The sequence below is a fragment of the Typopeltis vanoorti genome, chromosome 12, assembly GCF_054136105.1.
Source record: "Typopeltis vanoorti isolate ZY-2024b chromosome 12, IOZ_Tvanoo_1.0, whole genome shotgun sequence".
In the NCBI taxonomy this organism is placed as follows: domain Eukaryota; kingdom Metazoa; phylum Arthropoda; class Arachnida; order Uropygi; family Thelyphonidae; genus Typopeltis; species Typopeltis vanoorti.
In genome coordinates this window covers 133,112,021-133,138,359 of record NC_143560.1, presented here as the reverse complement: position 1 = coordinate 133,138,359, position 26,339 = coordinate 133,112,021, and the positions used below count along the sequence as shown (strand labels likewise).

At 35.5% G+C, this 26,339-nt stretch overlaps 1 protein-coding gene across 1 annotated transcript in view; it reads right to left on the bottom strand.

The window, feature by feature from the left end:
• asf1 (histone chaperone asf1) overlaps positions 1 to 26,339 on the bottom strand; it is a 65,783-nt gene that overhangs the window by 8,734 nt on the left and 30,710 nt on the right. The window contains exon 3 of the mRNA XM_090401465.1: positions 14,201 to 14,377. Coding sequence (XP_090257591.1) covers positions 14,201 to 14,377 — 177 coding nt within the window. The remainder of the gene's footprint in view (positions 1 to 14,200; positions 14,378 to 26,339) is intronic.

Genomic DNA, 26,339 nt, shown 5'->3' with positions numbered 1-26,339 from the left:
AGAGCTAATACATAAATTATTTAAAGAAAGAAAAATATTCTTGCACACAAGTAAAATATATAACAAAAAGTGTTTGTTGAACTAAATAATAAAAGAAGGAATAAATTACAGTTGTGATATGAAAAAATTAACTAAGTAAGAGAGAAAAGATTAGTCATAAGAAATTGTATGTGAGAGGCTAGTTTTAACACCTGAAATGAGAGATTAAAATATTAAGTAAATTCTTAGAAAATTTTGGAAGGGGGGGGGGGGGGGTTAATTTGAGGCTATTGCTCAGGGTCAATTCCCGAATTGAGACGTCGTCACGTGCTCGCCGACTGCAGGATGTTGGGCAGAAAAACCCCACCCTAATTGGTCGGTGAAGTCGAATCCAGTAAGGGGCGGAGAAAAGAAATTAAAGAAGGTGCCGGTAGAGGTCAAGGTATAAAAGGGTTAGACCCCCCCCCCCCACACACACACGAGGCTTTTTCCCGGATAGTTTCTTCACGAGCTTTTTCGTATAGGTTTTTCATGCGGTTTTCCTGAGTGGCAGGGTTGGAGTTAATCTCTGTCCGACACAACAAGGGAACGGGATTTCGATTCTGTATTCCTATGGTAAGAAACGAGGAATGTCATTTAGCTAAAGGAAAGAAGATATTGTCTATGTGTTTCATCATTCTGTGACAACATGGTGAGTTTCACAGCCATTGTATAGATGATTCTAAGTGTGATCATCTATACAATAATGTGTCCTTAATTCAAGTACGAAAAGTTAAGATCGCAAAAGCCCAGTTTAATGCCAAAAGAACTTAGGAGTGACAGATTATAGAGGAGTCCATCCCAGGATAGTACAATAGGAAAAACGGTAGAGGCCAATATAGAAAACTCAAATCAAAATGTACTGTAAAAATCTCATGTTAATTGAAATTGTAGGCAATTGTAATCATTGTTCTATTACTGAACAGTTGAAGAGACTAAGGAAAATTATACTAGGACTATAGTATATGACTGATTGTAATGAGAGTATGCTTGTTAATATTAATTATATAACTATTCAAGTGTTCTGAGATTTATGCATGTGTATTGTGACTTATAGGAAAGTTTTAAATGTCAAAGTTATGTTTTAGCACAGTGAAAGGATAGTTTAATCTACTTAGTTTATAGTTAAATAGAGTGAGTTGATCACATATGTCCATGTGCTACAGCATATAGCGTATTCAGACTAATATAGTCTTAACTAAAGTGTTAATTAGACCTGGGATTATACATGAGTGTATGTGTTGAATTTGTTATGGCGGCATGATCGCAATACCCATATAGGATCTTTGCCAAATACTTGTGATTAGCTAATGTTATTTTGTAAATGTTTTCTTAGTATTGAATTGAGTTATATATATATATTAGAAATTGAATTGTACCATGCTAATGAGTTTAATAAACCTTTGTTCATTGATAATACGGTTGTCTGAAATTGCTGCCTAATGCACCACTTGAAAATGTACGAACCTAATCACGCGGGAGGGGAGAATATTTAGATGAGTAACGAGATAAAGTGTCATGACTGCAATATTGTTTCACATTCAGACATATTTTGGTAATTGCTCCTTGTTTTTGTATTTAATATCTCAAACTAAATGTCCTAAAAGGCGCAGTATAATATAAATATTAGGGACACTAAGGGGAGAAATAGCTTAAATATTTGTATTTTGGGTAATATCTCATACACAGATGAAAGTTGGATAAAGATAAGTAGAATTTCACTTGTAAGGATAATTGTTAGAATAATAATCATAAATTGGGACACAACACCAGTGATAATTACTTGAAACAACACATGGAGAGGATCCAGAGGTGATGAGCACATACCAGCCACTGAATTAAAACTTATTTAATACTGTATTGGACCTCCTTTTGTGTCTGCCATTACCGATCTTCAATTCCCAGTGCAAGTTCAGTGAGATACAGTATATGTCGGAAACAGTCTACATTAAATGCTTCGGTCAATTGCTGAACACAGCAAGTTCTGTTTGTCTGTACAAGTCTTCTCAGATGACAGCAATCTTGTTCCTGATACTCTCTCAGGATCACAGATACACATTTTTGACAAGCAACGTTGGTTATTTTCCCACTGATTAAATACACAGGATATCTCACCTTTTGAAAAAGCAGTCAGCTCTGCCGGTTTCAAATTTGTGCTACAGCCAGATTGGCTCCGAAAATAAGGTCTGCATTGAACTCCAAAAGATCCCTTGTTTTTTCCATCGTGATCAACATGATTGATGATTACTGACCAGCAGTATTCTTAAATAGCTGCCTAGAACATAGTGATACATGTGACCAAGTACTTTGCAAATATGTTGCAAGAAAAGGTTTCTAATTAAAGGCAAAGGACAATGGTTGTCAATTTAATGTTGCGAAATGTAAGGCAATGCATTTCAGGATGAAATGAATTAGATACAGTTGAACTTTGTTGTAATGAGTACGGAAATAAGATCATGGCTATAATGAGCAAAAAGCCATAAAGACTAATTTAGGCATATTCCCATACACTTGCTCACTTTTATAATGAGTGTACTATATGAATATAACATAAATTTTGTAAGCATGCAAACATTCTTAATTGATTGGGGAGTTCTTGGAATACCGAATTCTTAGAAGGGACAAAATGAAAGGTGTGACTTAGCTTTTATGACCACCTGCACTGGATTATGGGCAAGTTTATAACCCAGTTTTGCCCATGGGGAACAACACCCTCCCTACGTATTTCTCTAGTGACTAGCATTCGGCCCTCTTCCTCCACTTTATCTAAACACTGTCATGACTAAAATCAATTAAAAATAAACCATTCTCTCAGAAATATCTACTAAAAGAAAGCACCTCTTGGTTCATTAAAAAGTCAATTATTCATGAATTTGAATGTGGTGCAAAAATATGTTGAAGTGTATAAGAAGTTTTCTTTGTCCTCATCAACAGCATTGCGACTAGAAAACATAACCGAAACAAAAAAATTTCAAAGTGCGAGCCTACAAACATTGACGAAGCAAAGCTTCAATGGCTCACTACACAAAAAGCCTGGATTTTCAATAGGCAATCTGACGTTGGAGGCACAAGCAAGCAGAAAAATTTGCTAAATAATTTGATGCGCTGATTTTGTATGTAAGAATATAAGAAATTGGCTAGACCAATTTCAAAACTGACATAACATTTTCAGAAGGACTAACTGAAATTGAGTTTATTATTACGTGTACTATAGTTTATTTCAGCATATTAATGCAATTAATATCTAGGTATGTAATTAATTTTTTCTCTCCAACACTTCTTTGTTTTTAGAATTTGTTAAAAATCAAATTAAGAATTGGGTATATACCTGGATACTGAACGAACGAGGATAGGCTGGCAATTTGGGATTTAGCCAACCAAATTGTATTCTTATTGGCTTAAACCAATATAGAAAATGATGGTACAACATGACAAAATTTCATGCCGGCAGGGGCGTCGTCCAGTTAAACAAGGCCACCGTTGTTTTCGCCAGGGAACCAGGGCGAACAGCAAAAAGTCAGCTACTGGAACAAATCTGAAAGCACACACCCCAACTCAACATCACAAGATTTAAAGATCGGTACTATCAACATAAGAAGCCTGAATGGCAAAGAAATGGCAGTAGTTGAAGAATTAGTTAATACCAGATCAACATAATAGGGGTGACTGAAACAAAAAAGACAAAAACTGGTGACATCTTACTGAGCAATAAATACAAAATGTTATATTCAGGAAATGACAATCAAGGAAAAGAAGGAATAGCCACAGTATCCAACACAAAATACCAGACTAATCTTCTTGAATGGCAAGCAGTCTCAAGTAGAGTGATGTGGACAAATATGAGAATGGGGAATTGGATAATGAGACTTATTTGTGCCTAGGATCCCACTGAAGGTTCTACAAAGGTAGAAGTGGAGGAATTTTTTGAGGCTTTAGAAAAAGCAACTGACACAATGAAAATGGAAAAGTTGGTCCTTGTTGGGGATCTAAATAGCAGAGTAGCAAATGATTGTCAGACATACAAAAATATTTTAGGAAAATTTCGAGAAAAGAGCAAAGCTAATAATAATGGAAAATAACTGTTGGATTTCTGCTCAGGACATGGACTGGTTATTACTAACACCATGTTCCAACATAAAAATGTGCACTAATTCACATAGAGAGAAGAGGCATGGAATAAGAAAAGTCTCACTGACTATGTTATTGTTGATAGTGATGTTTCCTCCCTGGTGCAGGACACCAGAGTGTACAGTGGATTTGAAATTGGAAGCGATCACTATTTATTCTTGAGCAGGATGAAATTGAATTTCATATTGAAAAGAAGAACATGTAAGAAAGTTTTAAAACGAATAAAAGCTGAGCAGCTTTCAGATGTGAACTGTAGACTAAAATATACAAAGATTATTCAAGAAAAAATGAAAGTGTTTGAGAACAGGAATCAAACCTTGGAGATTCATTGGCAATCTCTGAAGAAAACATTGATTGCTTCTGCTAGACACATGTAACAAGGCTGTCTGCAAGGATAGAAAAATCAGAGCTCCCTGGTGAACACAGGAAGTTAAAGAGGCAGTGAAGGAAAAGAAGAAAGCATATCAAAAGTTCCTGGCAAACAAGTCAGCTTGTGCTCTTAGAGAATACAGAGACAAATGCAAGAATGCTAAACACTGTATAAAACTAGCTAAACAAAAGTCATGGGAAGACTTTGGCAAGAACATAGAAAATAAATATCAAGAAGATGGTAAGATATTCTGGAGGTTGTTGAAAAAGCTTAGAAATGGAGGAAAGAGTGCTGTAAAAGGAACTAGAGATGATAAAGGTGATATGAAAACAGGATAAAAAGATATCCTTGAAGTATGGAGTAATTACTTTGAAAAACTTCTAACTAAAAGAAACAAGCAGTGATGATAGAACAGTGGTAAAAAACACTGACCATACATGCAGTCAGAAATACATATCCATTTTTGAAGTAGAAAAAGCCATCAAAGGCTTGAAATCTGGAAAGACAGCAGGAGTAGATAACATTCGACCAGAAATGCTGAAGTATCATCATCATCATCATCAAATTCCTGCCATGTACCCTCATGGGGTGTACAGGATATGATAGTACTACATGAAAAAAAAAAATACATCATTACTAACTTCCTATCTACAATTTTCCTCGAAATCCATCAGTTACTTGTCAAGACTCCAACATTATCAGATCTTATATTTCTATTGTCTAAGCTACTTTGTACCATATCAATCCACCTATATCTCGGTCTTCCTCTGGGTCGTTTTTGCTCCCAACCTGGAAGAGAACATTTGTTTTGCTAATCTTTCTTCGCTCATTCTGTTTAATGTGACTATACCACTTGAGATTAGCTCTGCTAATGCATTCCTGGATGTTGACAATGTCAAGTTATTTCCTAATATCCTCATTTTTAATATGATATTGCCATTGATGCCATCTGTTCATGCCTATAATCTTTCTCAGGACTCTCATATCTGTGGTCTCTAGTCTTTGGTCAAGTGTTTTACTTCTGACCAAGCTCTCAGATCCATAAGTTAAAACTGGTTTGAACACTGTCTTGTATACAGCTAAATTAATGTTCAGACTAATTTCTCTCTTATTCCATATGAATTTATTCAATTGATTTCCTACCATACCAGCTTTGCTGATTCTGTTGTCTATTTCTATATTTAATTTGCCATCTTCACTAAAAATCGTGCCTAAGTAGCTGAAATGTTTTACTTGTTCTCCATTCACAACACAGTTGACATTTTCAATGATTCTGCCTATTTTCATTATCTTTGACCTTTTATTGCTGACCTTCATACCATATCTATTACAACAGTTATTCAATTTAGTCAGAGAATCTTGCAGACTAGTAGCGGATTTATTTAGAGGTATAACATCATCCGCATAAAGCAAAGAGCTGACATTAACATCTCCAATTTTGATATCATGGGTAATACCACTTAACTTCATAATTTGATCCATATAGATAATGAATAACAGAGGGGATAATGTAAATTCTTGTCTCACACCAGATTTAACATTAAACCATCTTCCTGCACTTCCATCAATTCTAACTGCTGACTTACAACTCAAATACATACTAAGTATTGCTTGATATAATGCCCCATTGACACCACATAACTGTAGCATATTGAATATAGCTTCTCTCTTGGTACCATCTATTATAACATCATATGCCTTTTCCAAATTGACAAAACTTTAATACAGATCTTTGTTATATTCCCATGCTTTTTCGACTATTTGTTGTAAAGTGAAGATCTGATCCTGACAGCCTCTAATTGGCCTGAATCCAGTTTGTTCTTCACCAAGCTTTTTTCCCACAATTCTTCTCAACCGTTTCTCAAGTATACTTGCATAGATCTTGCCAGGAACACTCAGTAGGGAAATACCTCTGTAATTTTCACATTCAGTTTTATTTCCCTTTTTCTATATGGGTACTATGAGAGCTCTACTCCAATCATCGTGACTTTGTCCCTCTGTCCAGACTTTCTGAACTATGCAGTACAGCCACTGTAAGACTCTTATACCACCATATTTCAGCATTTCTGGTCGAATATCATCTACTCTTCCTGCCTTTCCAGATTTCAAGCCTTTGATGGCTTTTTCTACTTCAAGTACGGATATGTATTCCTGACTACATGCCTGTTCAGTATTTTTAACCACTGTGCTGTCATCACTGCTTGTTCCATTTAGCAGTTTTTCAAAGTAATTACTCCATACTTCAAGGATATCTTTTTCTCCTATTTTCATGTCACCTTTATCATCTCTAATTCCTTTTACAGCACTCTTTCCTCCATTTCTAAGCTTCTTCAGCAACCTCCAGAATATCTTACCATCCTCTTGATATTTATTTTCTATATTCTTGCCAAAGTCCTCCCATGACTTTTGTTTAGCTAGTTTTACACAGTGTTTAGCATTCTTGCATCTGTCTCTGTATTCTCTAAGAGCACAAGCTGACTTATTTGCCAGGAACGTTTGATATTCTTTCTTCTTTTCCTTCACTGCCTCTTTAACTTCATGTGTCCACCAGGGAGTTCTAATTTTTTTTATCCTTGCAGACAACCTCACCACATGCCTCTCTGGCAAAATCAATCAATGTTTGCCACTGAATCTCCAAGGTTTGATTCCTGTTCTCAAACTCTTTCATTTTTTCTTCAATAATCTTTGTGTATTTTAGTCTACAGTTCACATCGGAAAGCTGCTCAACTTTCATTCGCTTTAAAACTTTCTTACATGTTATTCTTTTCAATATGAAATTCAATTTTATCCTGCTCAAGACTAAATAGAGATCACTTCCAATTTCAAATCCTCTGTACATTCTGGTGTCCTGCACTAGGGAGAAAACATCACTATCTTCATGTGAATTTGTGCACATTTTTATGTTGGGACATGGTGTTAGTAATATCCAGTCCATGTCCTGAGCAGAAAAGTTGGTCACACCAATGACCCACTTTTCCTTTTTCATTGTGTCAGTTGCTTTTTCTAAAGCCTCAAAAAATTCCTCCACTTCTACCTTAGTAGAACCTTCTGTGGGACCACAGGCACAAATAAGTCTCATTGTCCAGTTCCCCATTCTCATATCTGCCCACATTATACTCTACTTGAGACTGACTGCCATTCAAGAAGATTAGCCTCGTATTTTGTGTTGAATACTATGGCTACTCCTTTTCCTTGATTGTCACTGCCTGAATATAACATTTTGTATTTATTGCTCAGAAAGATCTCACCAGTGTTTGTCTTTTTTGTTTCAGTCACCCCTATTATGTCGATGTGGTACTTATCTAATTCCTCAGCTAGCTCCATTTCTTTGCCACTCAGGCTTCTTATGTTGATAGTACCGATCTTTAACTCTGGTGATGTCGAGTTGGGGTTTGTTTTCAGATTTGTTCCAGTAGCTGACTTTTCACTGTTCGCCCTGGTTCCCTGGCGAAAACAATGGGGGCCGTTTAAATTATACATGTTTTTGGTCATAAATTGTTACAAAATATAAGACTTATTGTTAAATTGACCATATATTTAATATGTAGTTCATACAAATTTCCTACCGGTTTCGCTAGGAACTGACTAGCTTTCTCAAGGCTTGCACAGTACAAAAAATGGTAAATACAAAAAGGTTCAAGAATACAAAGAACCGTTAGTACCTTGTTAGGTAGCTAAGGTAACATGTTTGTGTGACATATCTACTCAGCATCATGAACACACGTAATATGATTTGTTGCGTGCTGTAGCTCTGTTGAACTGAGGGAATTTGATCTTTCCAAATATCGTTCAGTATGGCCCCTTGATTTCTGTTTAGATTACTGCCTGTACGTAGTACAACTGCTGCTTCTTTATATACTCTATGTCTTTAATCTTCGTCTACGTAGGGCATGGAGCTGTTATTCCAGTCTATAGTGTGGTTCGAAGTTGAAAAATGATGTGCCAATCCTGAGGTAATCGTTCTGTTGTGATTAACATTGCCAACACGTTCTTTCTGTCTTATTTCGAGGCTTCTCGAAGTCCGTCCATTGTAGGAAAGACTGCACGTGCATGAAATATTATACACACTGGATAGTTATAAAATGGAACTCTGTCTTTAGGAGATCTTAGAACCTGTCTTATGCTATTAGTTGGTTTAAATACAACCCTGATGTTATAGGTCTTCAACAATCTCGCAATTTTTGTGGAAACTGAACCTATAAAGGGGATGACTGCTGTTGAAATTTTCTGGGAGACTGTTCTTTAGGTAGATACCTAAGGTGCACCTTAGGTATCTACCTGAATACTGAACGTACGAGGATGGGCTGGCAATTTGGGATTTAGCTGACCAAATTGTATTCTTATTGGATTAAACCAAAATAAAAAATGATGATACAACATGGCACAATTTCATACTGGATGGCTGGGGCAGCACCTGGTTAAACAAGGTCCCCATTGTTTTCACCAGGGAACCAGACAAAACAGCGAAATATCAACTATTGGAACAAATCCTGAAATATACCCCAAATCAACATAAGAGTTCAGGATCGTTACTATAAACATAAGCCTGAATAGAGCTAGCTGAGGAATTGGATAAGTATCAGATCGACATAATAGGAGTGACTGAAACAAAAAAGATAAAAACTGGCGAGATCTTTCTGAGCAATAAATACAAAATGTTATATTCAGGCAATGACAATCAAGGAAAAGAAGGAGTAGCCATAGTATTCAACACTAAATACGAGGCTAATCTTCTTGAATGGCAGGCAGTCTCAAGGAGAGTGATGTGGGTAAATATGAGAATGGGGAACTGGACAATAAGACTTATTTGTGCCTATGATCCCACTGAAGTTCTACTAAGGTGTGGAGGAAAGTTTTGAGGCTTTAAAGAAAGCAACTGACACAATGAAAACAGGAAAGATTGGTCGTTGTTGGGGATCAAAATAGCATGGTAAGAAATGATTGTCAGATATATAAGAATATTTTGGAAAATTTGGAGATAAGCGCAAAGCTAATAATAATGGCAAATACCTGTTGGATTTCTGCTCAGGACATGGATTGGTTATTACTAACACCATTTCAACATAGAAATGTGCACAAATTCACATGGAGAGAAGAGGCATGGAATAAGAAACGTCTCATTGACTATGTTATTGTTGATAGTGATGTTTTCATGCTGGTACAGGAAACCAGAGTGTACAGAGGATTTGAAATTGGAAGCGATCACTATTTAGTCTTGAGCAGGATGAAATTGAATTTCATATTGAAAAGAAGAACAACATGTAAGAAAGTTTTAAAACGAATAAAAGTTGAGCAGCTTTCAGATGTGAACTGTAGACTAAAATATACATACATTATTCAAGAAAAAATGAAAGTGTTTGAGAACAGGAATCAAACCTTGGAGATTCATTGGCAATCTCTGAAGAAAACATTGATTGCTTCTGCTAGACACATGTAACAAGGCTGTCTGCAAGGATAGAAAAATCAGAGCTCCCTGGTGAACACAGGAAGTTAAAGAGGCAGTGAAGGAAAAGAAGAAAGCATATCAAAAGTTCCTGGCAAACAAGTCAGCTTGTGCTCTTAGAGAATACAGAGACAAATGCAAGAATGCTAAACACTGTATAAAACTAGCTAAACAAAAGTCATGGGAAGCCTTCGGTAAGAACATACAAAACAAAGATCAAGAAGCTGGCAAGATATTCTGGAGGTTGCTGAAGAAACTCAGAAATGGAAGAAAGAGTGCTGTAAAAGAGATTAGAGATGATAAAGGTGACATGAAAACACGAGAAACAGATATGCTTGAAGTATGTAGTAATTACTTCGAAAAATTGCTAAATGAAATAAATCAGTGATGACAGCACAGTGATAAAAAAAACACTCAACAGGATGCAGTCAGGAATACATATTCATACTTAAAGTAGAAAAAGCCATCAAAAGTCTGAAATGTGAAAAGTCAGCAGGAGAAGATGATATTCAACCAGAAATGACAAGTATGGAGGTATAAAACGTCTTACAGTGGCTGCACTGCATAGTTCAGAAGGCCTGGACAGAGAAACAAATTCCTGATGATTGCACCAAAGCTCTCATAGCACCCATATATAAAAAGGGAAATAAAACTGAATGTGAGAATTACAGGAGGTGTTTCCCTACCGAGTGCTCCTGGTAAGATATATGCAAGTATACTTGAAAAACAATTGAGAAGGATTGTGGAAGAGAAGCTTGGTGAAGAACAAGCAGGATTCAGGCCAAATAGAGGCTGTTAGGATCAGATTTTCACTTTATAGCAAACAGTTGAGAAATCACAGGAATATAACAAAGATCTATATGTAAGTTTTGTAGATCTGGAAAAGACATATGACAAGGTGCCAATGGGGCAGTATATCAAGCAATACTTAGTCTTTATTTCATTTGCATGTCAGAATTGAAGAAAGTACAGGAAGATGGTTTAAGGTTAAATCTCATGTCAGACAAGAATGTATATTGTCCTCTGTGTTATTCATTATCTATATGGATCACATTATGAAGGAAAGTGGTAATAAATCTGATATCAAAATTGGAGATGTTAATCTCAACTCTTTGCTTTATGCAGATGTCATACTTCTAAATAAATCTTCTATAAGTCTGCAAGATTCTCTGACTAAAGTGAATAACCGTTGTAATAGACATGGCATGAAAGTAAGCATTAAAAAGACAAAGACAATGAAAATAGGCAGAAACATTGAAAATATCAACTGTATTCTCAATGAAAAATAAAACAAGTAAAACATATCAGCTACTGAGGCACAATTTGTAGTGAAGATGGCAAATTAAATAGAAATAGACAACAGAATCAACAAAGCCATTATGGTAAGAAGTCAACTGAATAAATTTATATGAAATAAGAGAAATTAGTCAAAATACTAAATTAGCTGTATACAATACAGTGTTCAAACCAATTTTAATTTATGGATATGAGAGTGGGTTGGAAGTAAAACACTTGACCAAAGACTAGAGACTGCAGATATGAGAGTGCTGAGAAAGATTAGGGGCATGAACAGATGGCATCAATGGCAATATCATATTAAAAACAAGGATATTAGGAAATAACTTGACATTGTCAGCAATCTCAGGTGATATTGTCACTTGAACAGAATGGGAGAGGAAAGATTAGCAAAACAAGTGCTCTTTGCTAGGTTGGCAGGAAAAGATTTAGATGGATTGATACAGTAAAAAGTGCCTTTGAAAATAGAAATAAGGTCTGATAATGTTGAAATCTTGACATGTAACAGATCGATTTGGAGGAAAATTGTAATGTTAAGTTTTTCAAGCAGTACTATCATATCCTGTACGCCCCTTAAGGGTACATATCAGGAATTTGATGATGACAAAATAGTTGAGAAAACGGTGGGAATATGACAAGGTGTCAAGAGGAAAGCTGTTCAGAACATTCCAGTTATATGATGTGAATGGGACATTATATCATGCAATACATAGTCCCTATTTAAGCTGTTAGTGAGAAGTTTGACTTGAAGGAGATACAGAAAGATGTTTTAATGTTAAATCAGGTGTGTGACGAGGGCATACATTATCACCACTGTCATTCATCATCTATATGGATCACATTATGAAGTAAAGCAGTACTAAATCTGATAATGGAGATGTTGGTCTCAGCTTTTTACTTTATTTAGATGCTATTCTTGTAAATAAATCCAGGACAAGTCAACAGGATTGCCTGACCTAATGGACAAACTGCTATAAGAAATTTTGTATGAAAATAGGCATAAACACTGAAAACATGAACTGCATCATGAATGGAGAACCTTAGAACAAGTCAAGTATTTCAGCTATTTATGAAATTTTTTTTAGTGAATTTGGCAAATTCACAGCTGAATTAGCAAAACTGCTATGGTAGGAAGTCAAATGAATACATTAATATGGAATTAGAAAGAGATTAGTCAAAACACTAAACTAGCTGTATACAAGAGCGTTCAAATGAATTTTAACTTATAGATCTGAGAGCTAGGTTAGAAATAAAACTCCTAATCAAAGACTGGAGACCACAGATATGAGAGTCCTGAGAAAGATTACTGGACTCAGACAGCATCAATGGCAGCACCATATTAAAAACGAGGCAATACGAAAGAACTTGACATTGCTAGTATTCAAAAATGTGTTAGCAGAGTTAATCTCAGGTGGTAAGGCCACTTAAACAGAATGGGAGAGGAGGGATTTAGCTAAACAAGTGGTCTTTGCCAAGATGGCAGTAAAAAGATCTAGAAGAAGACCAAGATATAGGTGGATTGATATATAAAAAAGTGCCTTAGAAGACAGAAATATAATATCTGATAATACTGGAATGTTATAACAGGCTAATCTGTAGGAAAAACTGTTGATAGGAAGTTAGCAATGATATAACTTTTCGTGTAGTAGTATCAGAAGATCTTGTACACCCATGAGAGTATATGTAAACTCAATGATGTTGAAATATTATTCTGTGCAGAAAGTCAACATATATTGAGAACACCTACCTGTCAAAGGTAAATGGAAAGAGCATTTGAAGTTCAAGGTTTATTATCAAAGAAACCAATTAAATATGAAATTAAAGCTGATTGTTGTGGAGTCTCATCCTGTGGCTGTGTTTGGCATGAATAAGACTGTAAAAAATAAGAATGGACCTTGCAAAACATCTTTGTTGAATTAAATTTATGTTATTCAATATCGTAATCTACATTGTAACTTACTTATGGGCTCATACATCATAACAATCAACTTATAAGCCTTACCACCAGACCTAGTAAAAAGATCTGTTGAGCAAAGACAATTACTACAACACAGTTCAGTTATCCATAGGCTTTATGAAAGAGGGAGATGTGGGGGAGAGAGATGAATTCAATATAAAAAATTGACGAGATATGGAAAGATGGGAGTGTTAAAAATGATTTTGATAGTGCATTCATTAAGATGGAAATTGTAATAGACCAAAGGGAGCCAAACAATCAAATATTCTAAAATTATCCTTATGCAAGGCAAACAATTAGATAACATTATTTTTCCATTTACGACACATTGCCTCCAACGCTATTGTATTGTATAAAGGCAACTTCTTGAACATGAAAGTTTTTGACTAGATTTTATGTTGCTCGTGCATCAGAAAGATGAAAATACAGAAATATTCTTCACTTTAGTGTTTACAAGTTGCCAATTACATGTTCCTAAATTTAGCAGATCCAATAACTGGAATTTCAGGCAAGGTGGCAATGCTCTGTCAACTTGTCTGAAAGAAACGAAAATAGGTATTAATAAATGTTTTCTGATGATCCTGATATTACTGTCTTCAGTGGAATTATTTCACACAAAAAATCATAGAAGAATAAAAAGAGCTCCAAATATAAGTAACAAATAAGAAGTATTTAAACTTGGTTTGAAAGATGTTTACAAAATTTTATATATTATATATAATATTTTTCTTTAAAAATGGTTGACTGGAAGGAATTTGTTTAGTGTAAATGTCAGACCATGTTTTGTAGTTTAATGGTGAATTTTAACTTGACAGTTAAAATTCACCACTAAACTACAATCATCCATTTTCCTTTCTGATTATGTATTTTCTTTTCTTTCCTAGAAAATGAAGCATGTGAAAAACACACAAATCTTCAACTGAAAACAATCATTATACTGTTAGTGGAATAATGATATAAAAAGATTTTAATTTAGTAGACAAATTACCTTTTCAAACTGAGGAACAGCAGGAGGATTCTCTTTGAGTTCTGCATCTGTATATTCATTATTAACATAGTAACCTACTCTAATAAACTCTTTCCCTCGATAAGAACATGTCAGAAGAACAACTGTAACACCAACTGCATCTTGGACAGGAATTTTTAAAGGATCTGGAGGATCAGCCTAGGAAGTAGAGGAAAGAAAGCTTTTGTAAATGAACTGCTTAAATATAATACCACTACATATCTGTGAAGCAACAGGTAAAGCAAATTTTGCAATGCTTTAATAATCAATGCATAAATCCTCTTTATTATTATATTTATCTATTTATTTATTATGTTTTTTGTGTGTGCGCTACTATCGTAATTTCATTCCACAGGTTCTGAAGAAAATGAAAGAACTGCAGATATTATTTCAGCTGAACAGTGATCAAAGGTTTATCTAGAGAAGCAGAAGAGAACAAAAATTGAGGATGATAGGAGAGGAGATGATTATTTGTGTCTATAGTTCAACAGAAGGTTCCATTAAGGTAGAAGTAAAAGAATTATTATAATTATTATGCGACACCTCCAGGGAGTCCAAAGACTCATCGAGGGAGGGCACCTACCCTACAGCTCATCTACACCACTCAAACCACCAATTACAACAAACCTCAACTACACCATTGTCATCTAACGCCCACCACCACTATTATTTTCACAATCACAAACATCCATACCCACAGCAGGATTCAAATCCACAGCCTTTGGCTGGAGAGCAGATACGCTAACCACTCGGCCAACCAGGCCTGATATAAAGAAAAAACAAACAACTTGGTTCTTATTGATCTAAACAGCAAAGTAAGAAATAAATACCAGACATATCATAATGCATAGGGAAAATGTGGAGAAAAAGGCAGATACTTAGTGGATTTCTGTTTAGTATATGGGCTAGTCAGCATTAACACGATGCTCAAACAAAGATGTGCGGAAATATACACAGAGAGAAGGCAACAAATAAGCAAAGTCACATCAACTGTTATTGTATTATAGTGATTTTCTTCAGGTTGGTTCAGGATACAAAGATATACAGGGAATTTGAAATAGGAAGTGATTATTTAGTTTTAGCAATGAGCAGAATAAAATTCTTCTGATTGTAATTAGAAATCTCTTCCAGTAGCTGGAAATTTTCTGCTTGTCCTTGTTTCCTAACAAAAAACAGTGGAGTATGTTTATCTGCATAATGACCCAGATAGCATGTTAATTTTGTTTTGATTGAATACAATAATACAATTTAGAACTCAGTTTGGCTACATCCCAAATTGCCAGCCTATCCTCATTCATTCAGTATCCAAGGTGATACATACTAAAAGGGCACAGCACGAGAGAGTAAAAATTGGTTATTAGGTCAGAATCCCCATTTGGTTCTCCAAATTCCTTGTATTAATGACTTGTAATGATCACCAAAAATATGATGATCACTACAAGTCATTAATGTTTATGTTGTGGCTACAATTACACTAGTTCAGTTTTTTAATAGGTATTTTTTGAGAATTTTTATTGATCTTAGACTAGCTGACCAGGAAATCTTCTAAAGGGATTCCCATCCATACTGCATGTGTAGTATAGATGGGAATAATGTAAGGGCAGAAATTTAGGATGGTTCAAGGTGTCCAAGACACCATATTTACATTTCAGATAAATACACTTGCTTTTCCATCACAGTTTTGGGCATACAATAAAAGTTTTCAGAGTTAAAGTTAGAGAGACCCAACATTTCTTCTTTTTCAGGGCAGAGGCTTGAATAATAATTATTCTGAAACCGGCTGGTATATAGTATTTCAACCTCCCACATCACCTGAACCCAAAAAACAACGATAATAGTGAAGCAAAGAGAAATAAATTACAAGTGGATAAAGACAAATTTCACAAAGCCACAAGATTCACTTCAGAAATATACACAGATTTGGTTCCAACCTCAATGTTTATATCTACAGGGTGTTCGGGATAAATTTGACATATTTATAATTAATTATATTTTTCCGTAAGTTACATGTATTAACACACACTTCTCTTCATTTAAAAGTTTGGACCCTTCTTCATTCATATACAAGATGTCAGAAAGGATGGATAGCTGGAACCCACCTGAATCATGGAAGAGAATAACTTGTATCATGATGATTCGTGCCCGCCATCAAAATAAGGATATTACGACTGCTGCCCAATGCTCCCTGAATACAGTAAAAACAATCAGGCATGAACTAGAGACTTGCAATGGTGACTACGAGGATGTAGCAAGAAGAAAGATCCCTAGCAGACGATCTGATTGCGTTCGTACAGCAGAATTCCTCGCAAATCTGCAGGAACAGGCGTTGAAGAACCCTGGCATTGGAATTCGGGCTTTGTTCGTGGAGTTGCTAACTGTAGTCAAGCCCTGGATAACAAGGGTAGCCAATGGTAGGCCGTATGTATGGCAGCAGGATTCGGCCCCTTGCCACACCTCTGGGAAAAGTCAAAAATGGTTGTCTGAAAATTTCTACGACTTCACCAGTCCAAATGTTTGGCCTCCAAACTCCCCAGACCTTAACCCCATGGATTATTTTGTATGGGGCGCAGTTGAAAAAGACACCAATCGCACTTCCAGTAATACAAAAGCCCAGTTAATGGATAAAATTAAAACAGTTTTTGCGGCCCTTCCCAGGGAGACTGTAGCATCAGCTTGTTCGAGGTTCCGAAGCAGAATTGAAGCTGTGATCGATGCTAATGGTGGTTATTTTGAGTAAATCTTGTTGATAGTATTGTAATTAACTCTGCCTGTAATGTTTTTTTTGTCAATTCATTAAATTTAATAGATACAAAGAAGATTTTCTTTTTCCTTACGAAACTGTCAAATTTATCCCGAACACCCTGTATAACCAACCTGTCAAACTAGATTTAATTGTCCTAACAGAAACTCGAATTTCAGATCCTTTCAATATGCACTTCATAATTATACCCAGACCTTTTCATTTTGAGTGGTGATTGTTAACTCTAATATACTATATCAGAGGTTTCCACCTTAAAATGTTATTTTCTTTGGATAAGAAACACTCTGCTTATTATTCCATCAAACTCAATTTGCCATCTTTAAAACTCTCCAATATATATATATATATATATATATATTTTTTAATGTGACTCAATCACAAAAAGGTTATAACATTAGTACCACGAGTCAGCTGAATATTTTATCATCATCATCAATTCCTGATATATACCCTTTAGGGGTGTACAGGATATGATAGTACTACATGAAAAATTACATCATTACTAACTTCCTATCTACAATTTTCCTCCAAATCACTGTTACCTGTCAAGACTTCAACATTATCAGATCTTACATTTCTATCTTTTAAGACTCTTTTTACTGTATCAATCTACCTATATCTTGGTCATCCTCTGGGTCTTTTTCCTGCCAACCTGACAGAGAACACTTGTTTTGCTAATCTTTCCTCTCCCATTCTGTTTAAGTAACCATACCACCTGAAATTAGCTCTGCTAACACATTCCTGGATGCTGACAATGTCAAGTTCTTTCCTAATATTCTTGTTTTTAATATGATATTGCCATTGATGCCATCTGTTCACACCTCTAATCTTTCTCAGGACTCTCATATCTGCGGTCTCTAGTCTTTGGTCAAGTGTTTTACTTCTGACCCAGCTCTCAGATCCATAAGTTAAAATTGGTTTGAACACAGTCTTGTATACAGCTAATTTAGTGTTCCGACTAATTTCTTTCTTATTCCATATGAATTTATTCAATTGACTTCCCACGATACCAGCTTTGCTGATTCTGTTGTCTATTTCTATATTTAGTTTACCATCTTCAGTAAAAATTGTGCCTAAGTAGCTGAAATGTTTTACTTGTTCCACAGGTTCTCCATTCACAACACAGTTGACATTTTCAATGATTCTGCCTATTTTCATTGTCTTTGTCTTTTTATTGCTGACCTTCATACCATATCTATTACAAGAGCTATTCAATTTAGTCAGAGAATCTTGCAGACTTGTAGCGGATTTATTTAGAAGTATAACATCATCCGCATAAAGCAAAGAGCTGACATCAACATCTCCAATTTTGATATCATGTTTAATACCACTTTCCTTCATAATGTGATCCATATAGATAATGAATAACAGAGGGGATAATGTACATCCTTGTCTGACACCAGATTTAACATTAAACGATCTTCCTGTACTTCCTTAAATTCTAACTGCTGACTTACAACTAAGTATTGCTTGATATAATGCCCGATTGACACCATATAACTGCAGCATATTGAATAGTTTCTCTCTTGGCACCTTATCATATGCCTTTTCCAAATCGACAAAACTTAAATACAGATCTTTGTTATATTCCCATGCTTTCTCGACTATTTGTCGTAAAGCGAAGATCTGCTGACAGCCTCTGTTTGGCCTGAATCCAGCTTGTTCTTCACCAAGCTTTTCTTCCACAATTCTTTTGATTACTTCCAATTTCAAATCCTCTATATACTCCTGTGTCCTGCACCCAAGGAGAAAACATCACTATCAACAATAAAGTAGTCAATGAGACTTTTCTTATTCCTTGCTTTTTCTCTCCATGTGAATTTGTGCACTTTTCTGTGTTAGTAATAACTAGTTCCATGTCCTGAGCAAAATCCAACAAGTATTTGCCATTATTATTAGTTTTGCTCTTTTCTCCAAATTTTCCCAAAATATTTTTGCATGACTGACAATCATTTCCCACTCTGCATTTTAGATCCCCAACAAGGACCAACTTTTCCTTTTTCATTGTGTCAGTTGCTTTCTCTAAAGACTCAAAAAATTCCTCCATTTCTAGCTTAGTAGAACCTTCTGTGGGACCATAGGCACACATAAGTCTCATTGTCCAGTTCCCCATTCTCATATTTGCCCACATCACTCTACTTGAGACTGCCTGCGATTCAAGAAGATTAGCCTTGGATTTAGTGTTGAATACTATGGCTATTTCTTCTTTTCCTTGATTGTTGCTTGGGTATAACATTTTGTATTTATTGCTCTGAAAGATCTCACCAGGTTTTGCATTTGTTGTTTCAGTCACCCCTATTATGTAGATCTGGTACTTATCCAATTCCTCAGCTAGCTCCATTTCTTTGCCATTCAGGCTTCTTATGTTGATAGTACTGATCTTAAACTCTAATGATGTTGTAATGTAAAAATTTTATTTTTTTTGGTATGTTTACCGATTTTTTAGTCCAGAAACGTTATGTTTGGTCTCTTTCTAGAGACCAAAAAGAACGTTTTTCATGTTACTTCTTCTCATGGTGGGTCGAGTTCCTTAAAGACGAATTTTTGCCATTTCTTTCCGTATGCTGTTTTTTTATGAAGTTCTATTATGGAGTTTAAGTGGGTGCTTTGTTTTAATGTTATCAATCCATTTCTTTCTTGGTCTTCCTCTGCTGGGCTGTCCTTCAATTCTACCATTTAATAATGTTTGGTAGTAATTCTGGATTCATTCTTGAAACATGTCCAAACTGGCTTAGCTGGTTCTTTTAGCTGCTGTAAATACTGTTTCTTTAAAGTTAAGTTCTTCTCTGACTTTTACATTTGTTTTTCTTTCTGTCCAGTTTGTTCTATTGATTTTTCTTAGGCATTTCATTTCGAAAGCATTGAGATTATTGATTTCTTTTTTTTCTTAAGATCCTGCATTCTGATCTATAGAGTACTGTGGGAATTATCATTTTTTATATATCTTTGAGTTCTTTGCTTAATCTTTTATTGTTCCATATTTTTTGTAGTCTGCCAATTGTTATCCATCCATTATTAATTCTGTGTTTTATGGTTTCGAAATAGTCTAGAGCTTCAGTGATCATCGATCCTAGGTAATTGAATTGCTTTACTTGTTCTGTATTTTTTCATATTTTCATTTGGATTGCTTCCTTTTTTCTTCCTATTACCATTAGTTTTGTTTTACTAAAATTGATTTTCATATCACATTTGTAACTTGTTTGATGCAGCTTGGTCAGGATATTTCCTAATTTTTTTTGGCTGTCAATAGTGATATTTTAAACAGCATACCTCAAATGTGTTACACTTCTTCCATTTACAGTTATGCCTTCACATATCTGTAGTCCATTGTCTACTACTTCTTTTAGGTACAGGTTGAATAAATATGGTGACAATGGGTAGCCTTGCATAACTCCTTTTTTAATTGCTATTTGATCTGTTTTTATATTTCACTATCGCTTGTTTCTGATTAGTAATTCTTGATACAATTTAATAGGTATTTGTAGAACCCTCTGTTTTCTAGAATTTTAATGCGTTTGATTCTGATCATTGAGTCAAAACTTGTTTGAAGTTAATAAAACAGCAGTAGTTTTTTTATATTTTTGTTTCTCATAAGATCTGCTAATCTGTTTATTATGAAAATTGCATCTATCATGCTTCTCTTTCTAAATATCATTTGCTCTTCTTCCATCTGTTCTTCATAGGAATATTTAACTCTCTTATGAAGAATCCTGATGAATATTTTATAGTAGTGGCTTAGAAGGGTGATGGGTCTATACCCGGTGCATGATCTGACATCTTTTTTTTTTTTTTTTTTTTTTTTGTGGATAGGTATGATTTGGCCTGTTCTCCATTCTGTTGGTAAATTTCCTTTTAGTATTTTGTTGAACAGCTGCCTTAGGTAATTTATTATACTTTCTCCCCCTTTTTCGAGAAGTTCTTTTTAATCTTGTCTATGCCTGGTGTGTTATCATTTTTCATTTGTTTGACTATGTATTCTTCATTTAGCATGTCTTTTGTGTCAAGTTTCTTCTGGGTTGAAGGAGTCTTGATCTATGTTTTCTTCAGCTGCAAATGTTTCTTTAAAATTATTAGTGCATATTTCTTCTATTGTTTCACTGCCACTTGTTGTGGTTCCATCTTTTTGCAATATTGAAACTTCAAAGATTATTGAAGAAAAAATGAAAGAGTTTGAGAACAGGAACCAAATCTTGAAGAAAACCCTGATTGATTCAGCCTGAGAGGCATGTGGTGAGGTTGTCTGCAAGGATAGAAAAATCAGAAATCCAGGGTGGACAGAGAAAGTTAAAGCGGCAGTGAAGGAAAAGAAGAAAGCATATCAAAAGTTCCTGGCAAATAAGTAAGCTTGTACTCTTAGAGAATACAGAGACAAATGAAAGAAAGCTAAATATTGTATAAAACTAGCTAAATAAAAGTCATGGGGAGGACTTTGGCAAGAACATAAAAAACAAATATCAAGAAGGTGCAAGATATTCTGGAAGTTGTTGAAGAAGCTTAGAAACGGAGGAAAGAGTGCTGTAAAACAGAGTTAGAGATGATAAAGGTGACATGAAAACAGGAGAAAAAGATAACCTTGAAGTAAGGAGTAATTACTTTGAAAAATTGCTAAATAAAACAAGCAGAGATAAAAAAACATCAACAGGCATACAGTCAGGAATACATATCCATACTTGAAGTAGAAAAAGCCATCAAAGCTTGAAATGTGGAAAAGCAGCAGGAGTAGATGATGTTCGATCAGAAATGCTGAAGTATGGTGGTATAAAAGTCTTACAGTGGCTGCACTGCATACTTCAGTAGGCCTGAACAGAGGAACGAATTCCTGATGATTAGAGTAGAGCTCTCATAGTACCCATATATGAAAAGGGAAATAAAACTGAATGTGAGAATTACAGAGGTATTTTCCTACTGAAAAATTGTGAAAGAAAATCTTGGTGAAGAACAAACCAGATTCAGGCCAAATAGAGGGTATCAGGATCAGATCTTCACTTCACGACAATTAGTTGAGAAAGCATCGGAATATAACAAAGATCTGTATTTAAGTTCTGTCGATTTGGAAAAGGCATATGAGAAGGTGCCAAGAGAGAAGCTAATCAATACACTACAATTATATGTTGTCAGTAGGGCATTATATCAAGCAATACTTAGTCTTTATTTGAATTACAAGTCAGCAGTTAGAATTGAAGAAAGTACAGGAAGATGGTTTAATGTTAAATCTGGTGTGAGACAAGGATGTACATTATCATCATCAAATTCCTGCCATGTACCCTCAAGTGGTGTACAGGATAATAGTACATGAAAAAAAATACATCTTTACTAACTTCCTATCTACAATTTTCCTCCAAATCAGTCTATAACTTGTCAAGACTCTAACATTATCAGATCTTATATTTCTATCATCTAAGGCACTTTGTACTGTTTCAATCCACCTATATCTCGGTCTTCCTTGGGTCGTTTTCCTGCCTGGCTGGCAGAGAACACTTGTTTTGCTAACCTTTCTTCGCCCATTCTGTTTAAGTGACCATACCACTTGAGATTAGCTCTGCCAACGCATTCCTGGATGTTGATAATGTCAAGTTCATTCCTAATATCCTCATTTTTAATATGATATTGCCATTGATGCCATCTGTTCACACCACTAATCTTTCTCAGGACTCTCATATCTGCAGTCTCTAGTCTTCGGTCAAGTGTTTTACTTCTAACCCAGCTCTCAGATCCACAAGTTAAAACTGGTTTGAACACTGTCTTGTATACAGCAAATTTAGTGTTCCGACTAATTTCTCTCTTATTCCATATGAATTTATTTAATTGAATTCCTACCATTCCAGCTTTGTTGATTCTGTTGTCTATTTCTATATTTAATTTAACATCTTCAGTAAAAATCGTGCCTAAGTAACTGAAATGTTTCACTTGTTCCACAGGTTCTCCATTCACAACACAGTTGACATTTTCAATGATTCTGCCTATTTTCATTGTCTTTGACCTTTTATTGCTGACCTTCATACCATATCTATTACAAGAGCTATTCAATTTAGTCAGAGATTCTTGCAGACTTGTAGCAGATATATTTAGAAATATAACATCATCCGCAGGGGTGCTTAAGGGTCAAAGTTGTATAACTGAGAGGAGACCTCCACACAGCCTTTAAAGGAATGCGGAGAACCGACCAGGGCTTCTGACCTAATGTCCAATCCTCACCTTCTCGTGGTGCACCCTGTTGGGTATCTACTTTGATACTGAACGAATGAGGATGGGCTGGCAATTTGGGATTTAGCCGACCAAATTGTATTCTTATTGGTTAAACCAAAATAAAAAATGATGGTACAACATGACAAAATTTCATGCCGGCTGGGGCGTCGCCCGGTTAAACAAGGCCCCCGTTGTTTTCGCCAGGGAACCAGGGCGAACAGCGAAAAGTCAGCTACTGGAACAAATCTGAAAACAAACCCCAACTCAACATCACCAGAGTTAAAGATCGGTACTATCAACGTAAGAAGCCTGAATGGCAAAGAAATGGAGCTAGCTGAGGAATTAGATAAGTACCAGATCGACATAATAGGGGTGACTGAAACAAAAAAGACCAAAGCTGGTGAGATCTTTCTGAGCAATAAATACAAAATGTTATATTCAGGCAATAACAATCAAGGAAAAGAAGGAGTAGCCATAGTATTCAACACAAAATACGAGGCTAATCTTCTTGAATGGCAGTCAGTCTCAAGTAGAGTAATGTGGGCAAATATGAGAATGGGGAACTGGACAATGAGACTTATTTGTGCCTATGGTCCCACAGAAGGTTCTACTAAGGTAGAAGTGGAGAAATTTTTTAAGGCTTTAGAAAAAGCAACTGACACAATGAAAAAGGAAAAGTTGGTCCTTGTTGGGGATCTAAATAGTAGAGTAGGAATTGATTGTGAGACATACAAAAATATTTTGGGAAAATTTGGAGAAAAGAGCAAAGCTAATAATAATGGCAAATATCTGTTGGATTTCTGCTCAGGACATGGACTGGTTATTACTAACACCATGTTCCAACATAAAAATGTGCACAAATTCACATGGAGAGAAGAGGCTAGGAATAAGAAAAGTCTCATTGACTATGTTATTGTTGATAGTGATGTTTTCTCCCTTGTGCAGGACACCAGAGTGTACAGAGGATTTGAAATTGGAAGTGATCACTATTTAGTCTTGAGCAGGATAAAATTGAATTTCATATTGAAAAGAATAACATGTAAGAAAGTTTTAAAGCGAATAAAAGTTGAGCAGCTCTCAGATGTAAACTGTAGACTAAAATACAGAAATATTATTGAAAAGAAAATGAAAGAGTTTGAGAACAGGAATCAAACCTTGGAGATTCAGTGGCAAACTCTGAAGGAAACATTGATTGATTCTGCCAGAGAGGCATGTGGTGAGGTTGTGTGCAAAGATAAAAAAATCAGAACTCCCTGGTGGACACAGGAAGTTAAAGAGGCAGTGAAGGAAAAAAAGAAAGCATATCAAAAGTTCCTGGCAAATAAGTCAGCTTTTACTCTTACAGAATACAGAGACAAATGTAAGAAAGCTAAACAGTGTGTAAAACTAGCTAAACAAAAGTCATGGGAGGACTTTGGCAAGAATATAGAAAATCAATGTCAAGAAGGTGGCAAAATATTCTGGAGGTTGTTGAAGAAGCTTAGGAATGGAGGAAAGAGTGCTGTAAAAGGAATTAGAGATGATAAAGGTGAAATGAAAACAGGAGAAAAAGATATCCTTGAAGTATGGAGTAATTACTTTGAAAAACTGCTATATGAAACAAGCAGTGATGACAGCAAAATAAAAAAAAACACTGACCTGGCATGCAGTCAGGAATACATATCCATACTTGAAGTAGAAAAAGCCATCAAAGGCTTGAAATGTGGAAAGGCAGCAGGAGTAGATGATATTCGACCAGAAATGCTGAAGTATGGTGGTATAAGAGTCTTACAGTGGCTGCACTGCATAGTTCAGAAAGCCTGGACAGAGGGACGAATTCCCGATGATTGGAGTAGAGCTCTCATAGTACCCATATATAAAAAGGGAAATAAAACTGAATGTGAGAATTACAGAGGTATTTCCCTACTGAGTGTTCCTGGCAAGATCTATGCAAGTATACTTGAGAAACGGTTGAGAAGAATTGTGGAAGAAAAGCTTGGTGAAGAACAAACTGGATTCAGGCCAAATAGAGGCTGTCAGGATCAGATCTTCACTTTACGACAAATAGTCGAGAAAGCATGGGAATATAACAAAGATCTGTATTTAAGTTTTGTCGATTTGGAAAAGACATATGACAAGGTGCCAAGAGAGAAGCTATTCAATACGCTGCAGTTATATGGTGTCAATGGGGCATTATATCAAGCAATACTTAGTCTTTATTTGAGTTGTGAGTCAGTAGTTAGAATTGAAGGAAGTACAGGAAGATTGTTTAATGTTAAATCTGGTGTGAGACAAGGATGTACATTATCCCCTCTGTTATTCATTATCTATATGGATCACATTATGAAGGAATGTGTTATTAAACCTGATATCAAAATTGGAGATGTTAATGTCAGCTCTTTGCTTTATGCGGATGATGTTATACTTCTAAATAAATCCGCTACAAGTCTGCAAGATTCTCTGACTAAATTGAATAGCTCTTGTAATAGATATGGTATGAAGGTCAGCAATAAAAAGACAAAGACAATGAAAATAGGCAGAATCATTGAAAATGTCAACTGTGTTGTGAATGGAGAACCTGTGGAACAAGTAAAACATTTCAGCTACTTAGGCACAATTTTTACTGAAGATGGTAAACTAAATATAGAAATAGACAACAGAATCAGCAAAGCTGGTATCGTGGGAAGTCAATTGAATAAATTCATATGGAATAAGAAAGAAATTAGTCGGAACACTAAATTAGCTGTATACAAGACTGTGTTCAAACCAATTTTAACTTATGGATCTGAGAGCTGGGTCAGAAGTAAAACACTTGACCAAAGACTAGAGACCGCAGATACGAGAGTCCTGAGAAAGATTAGAGGCGTGAACAGATGGCATCAATGGCAATATCATATTAAAAATGAGGATATTAGGAAAGAACTTGACATTGTCAGCATCCAGGAATGCGTTAGCAGAGCTAATCTCAGATGGTATGGTCACTTAAATAGAATGGGAGAGGAAAGATTAGCAAAACAAGTGTTCTCTGCCAGGTTGGCAGGAAAACGACCCAGAGGAAGACCAAGATATAGGTGGATTGATACGGTACAAAGTGCCTTAGACGATAGAAATATAAGATCTGATAATGTTGGAGTCTTGACAAGTAATAGACTGATTTGGAGGAAAATTGTAGATAGGAAGTTAGTAATGATGTAA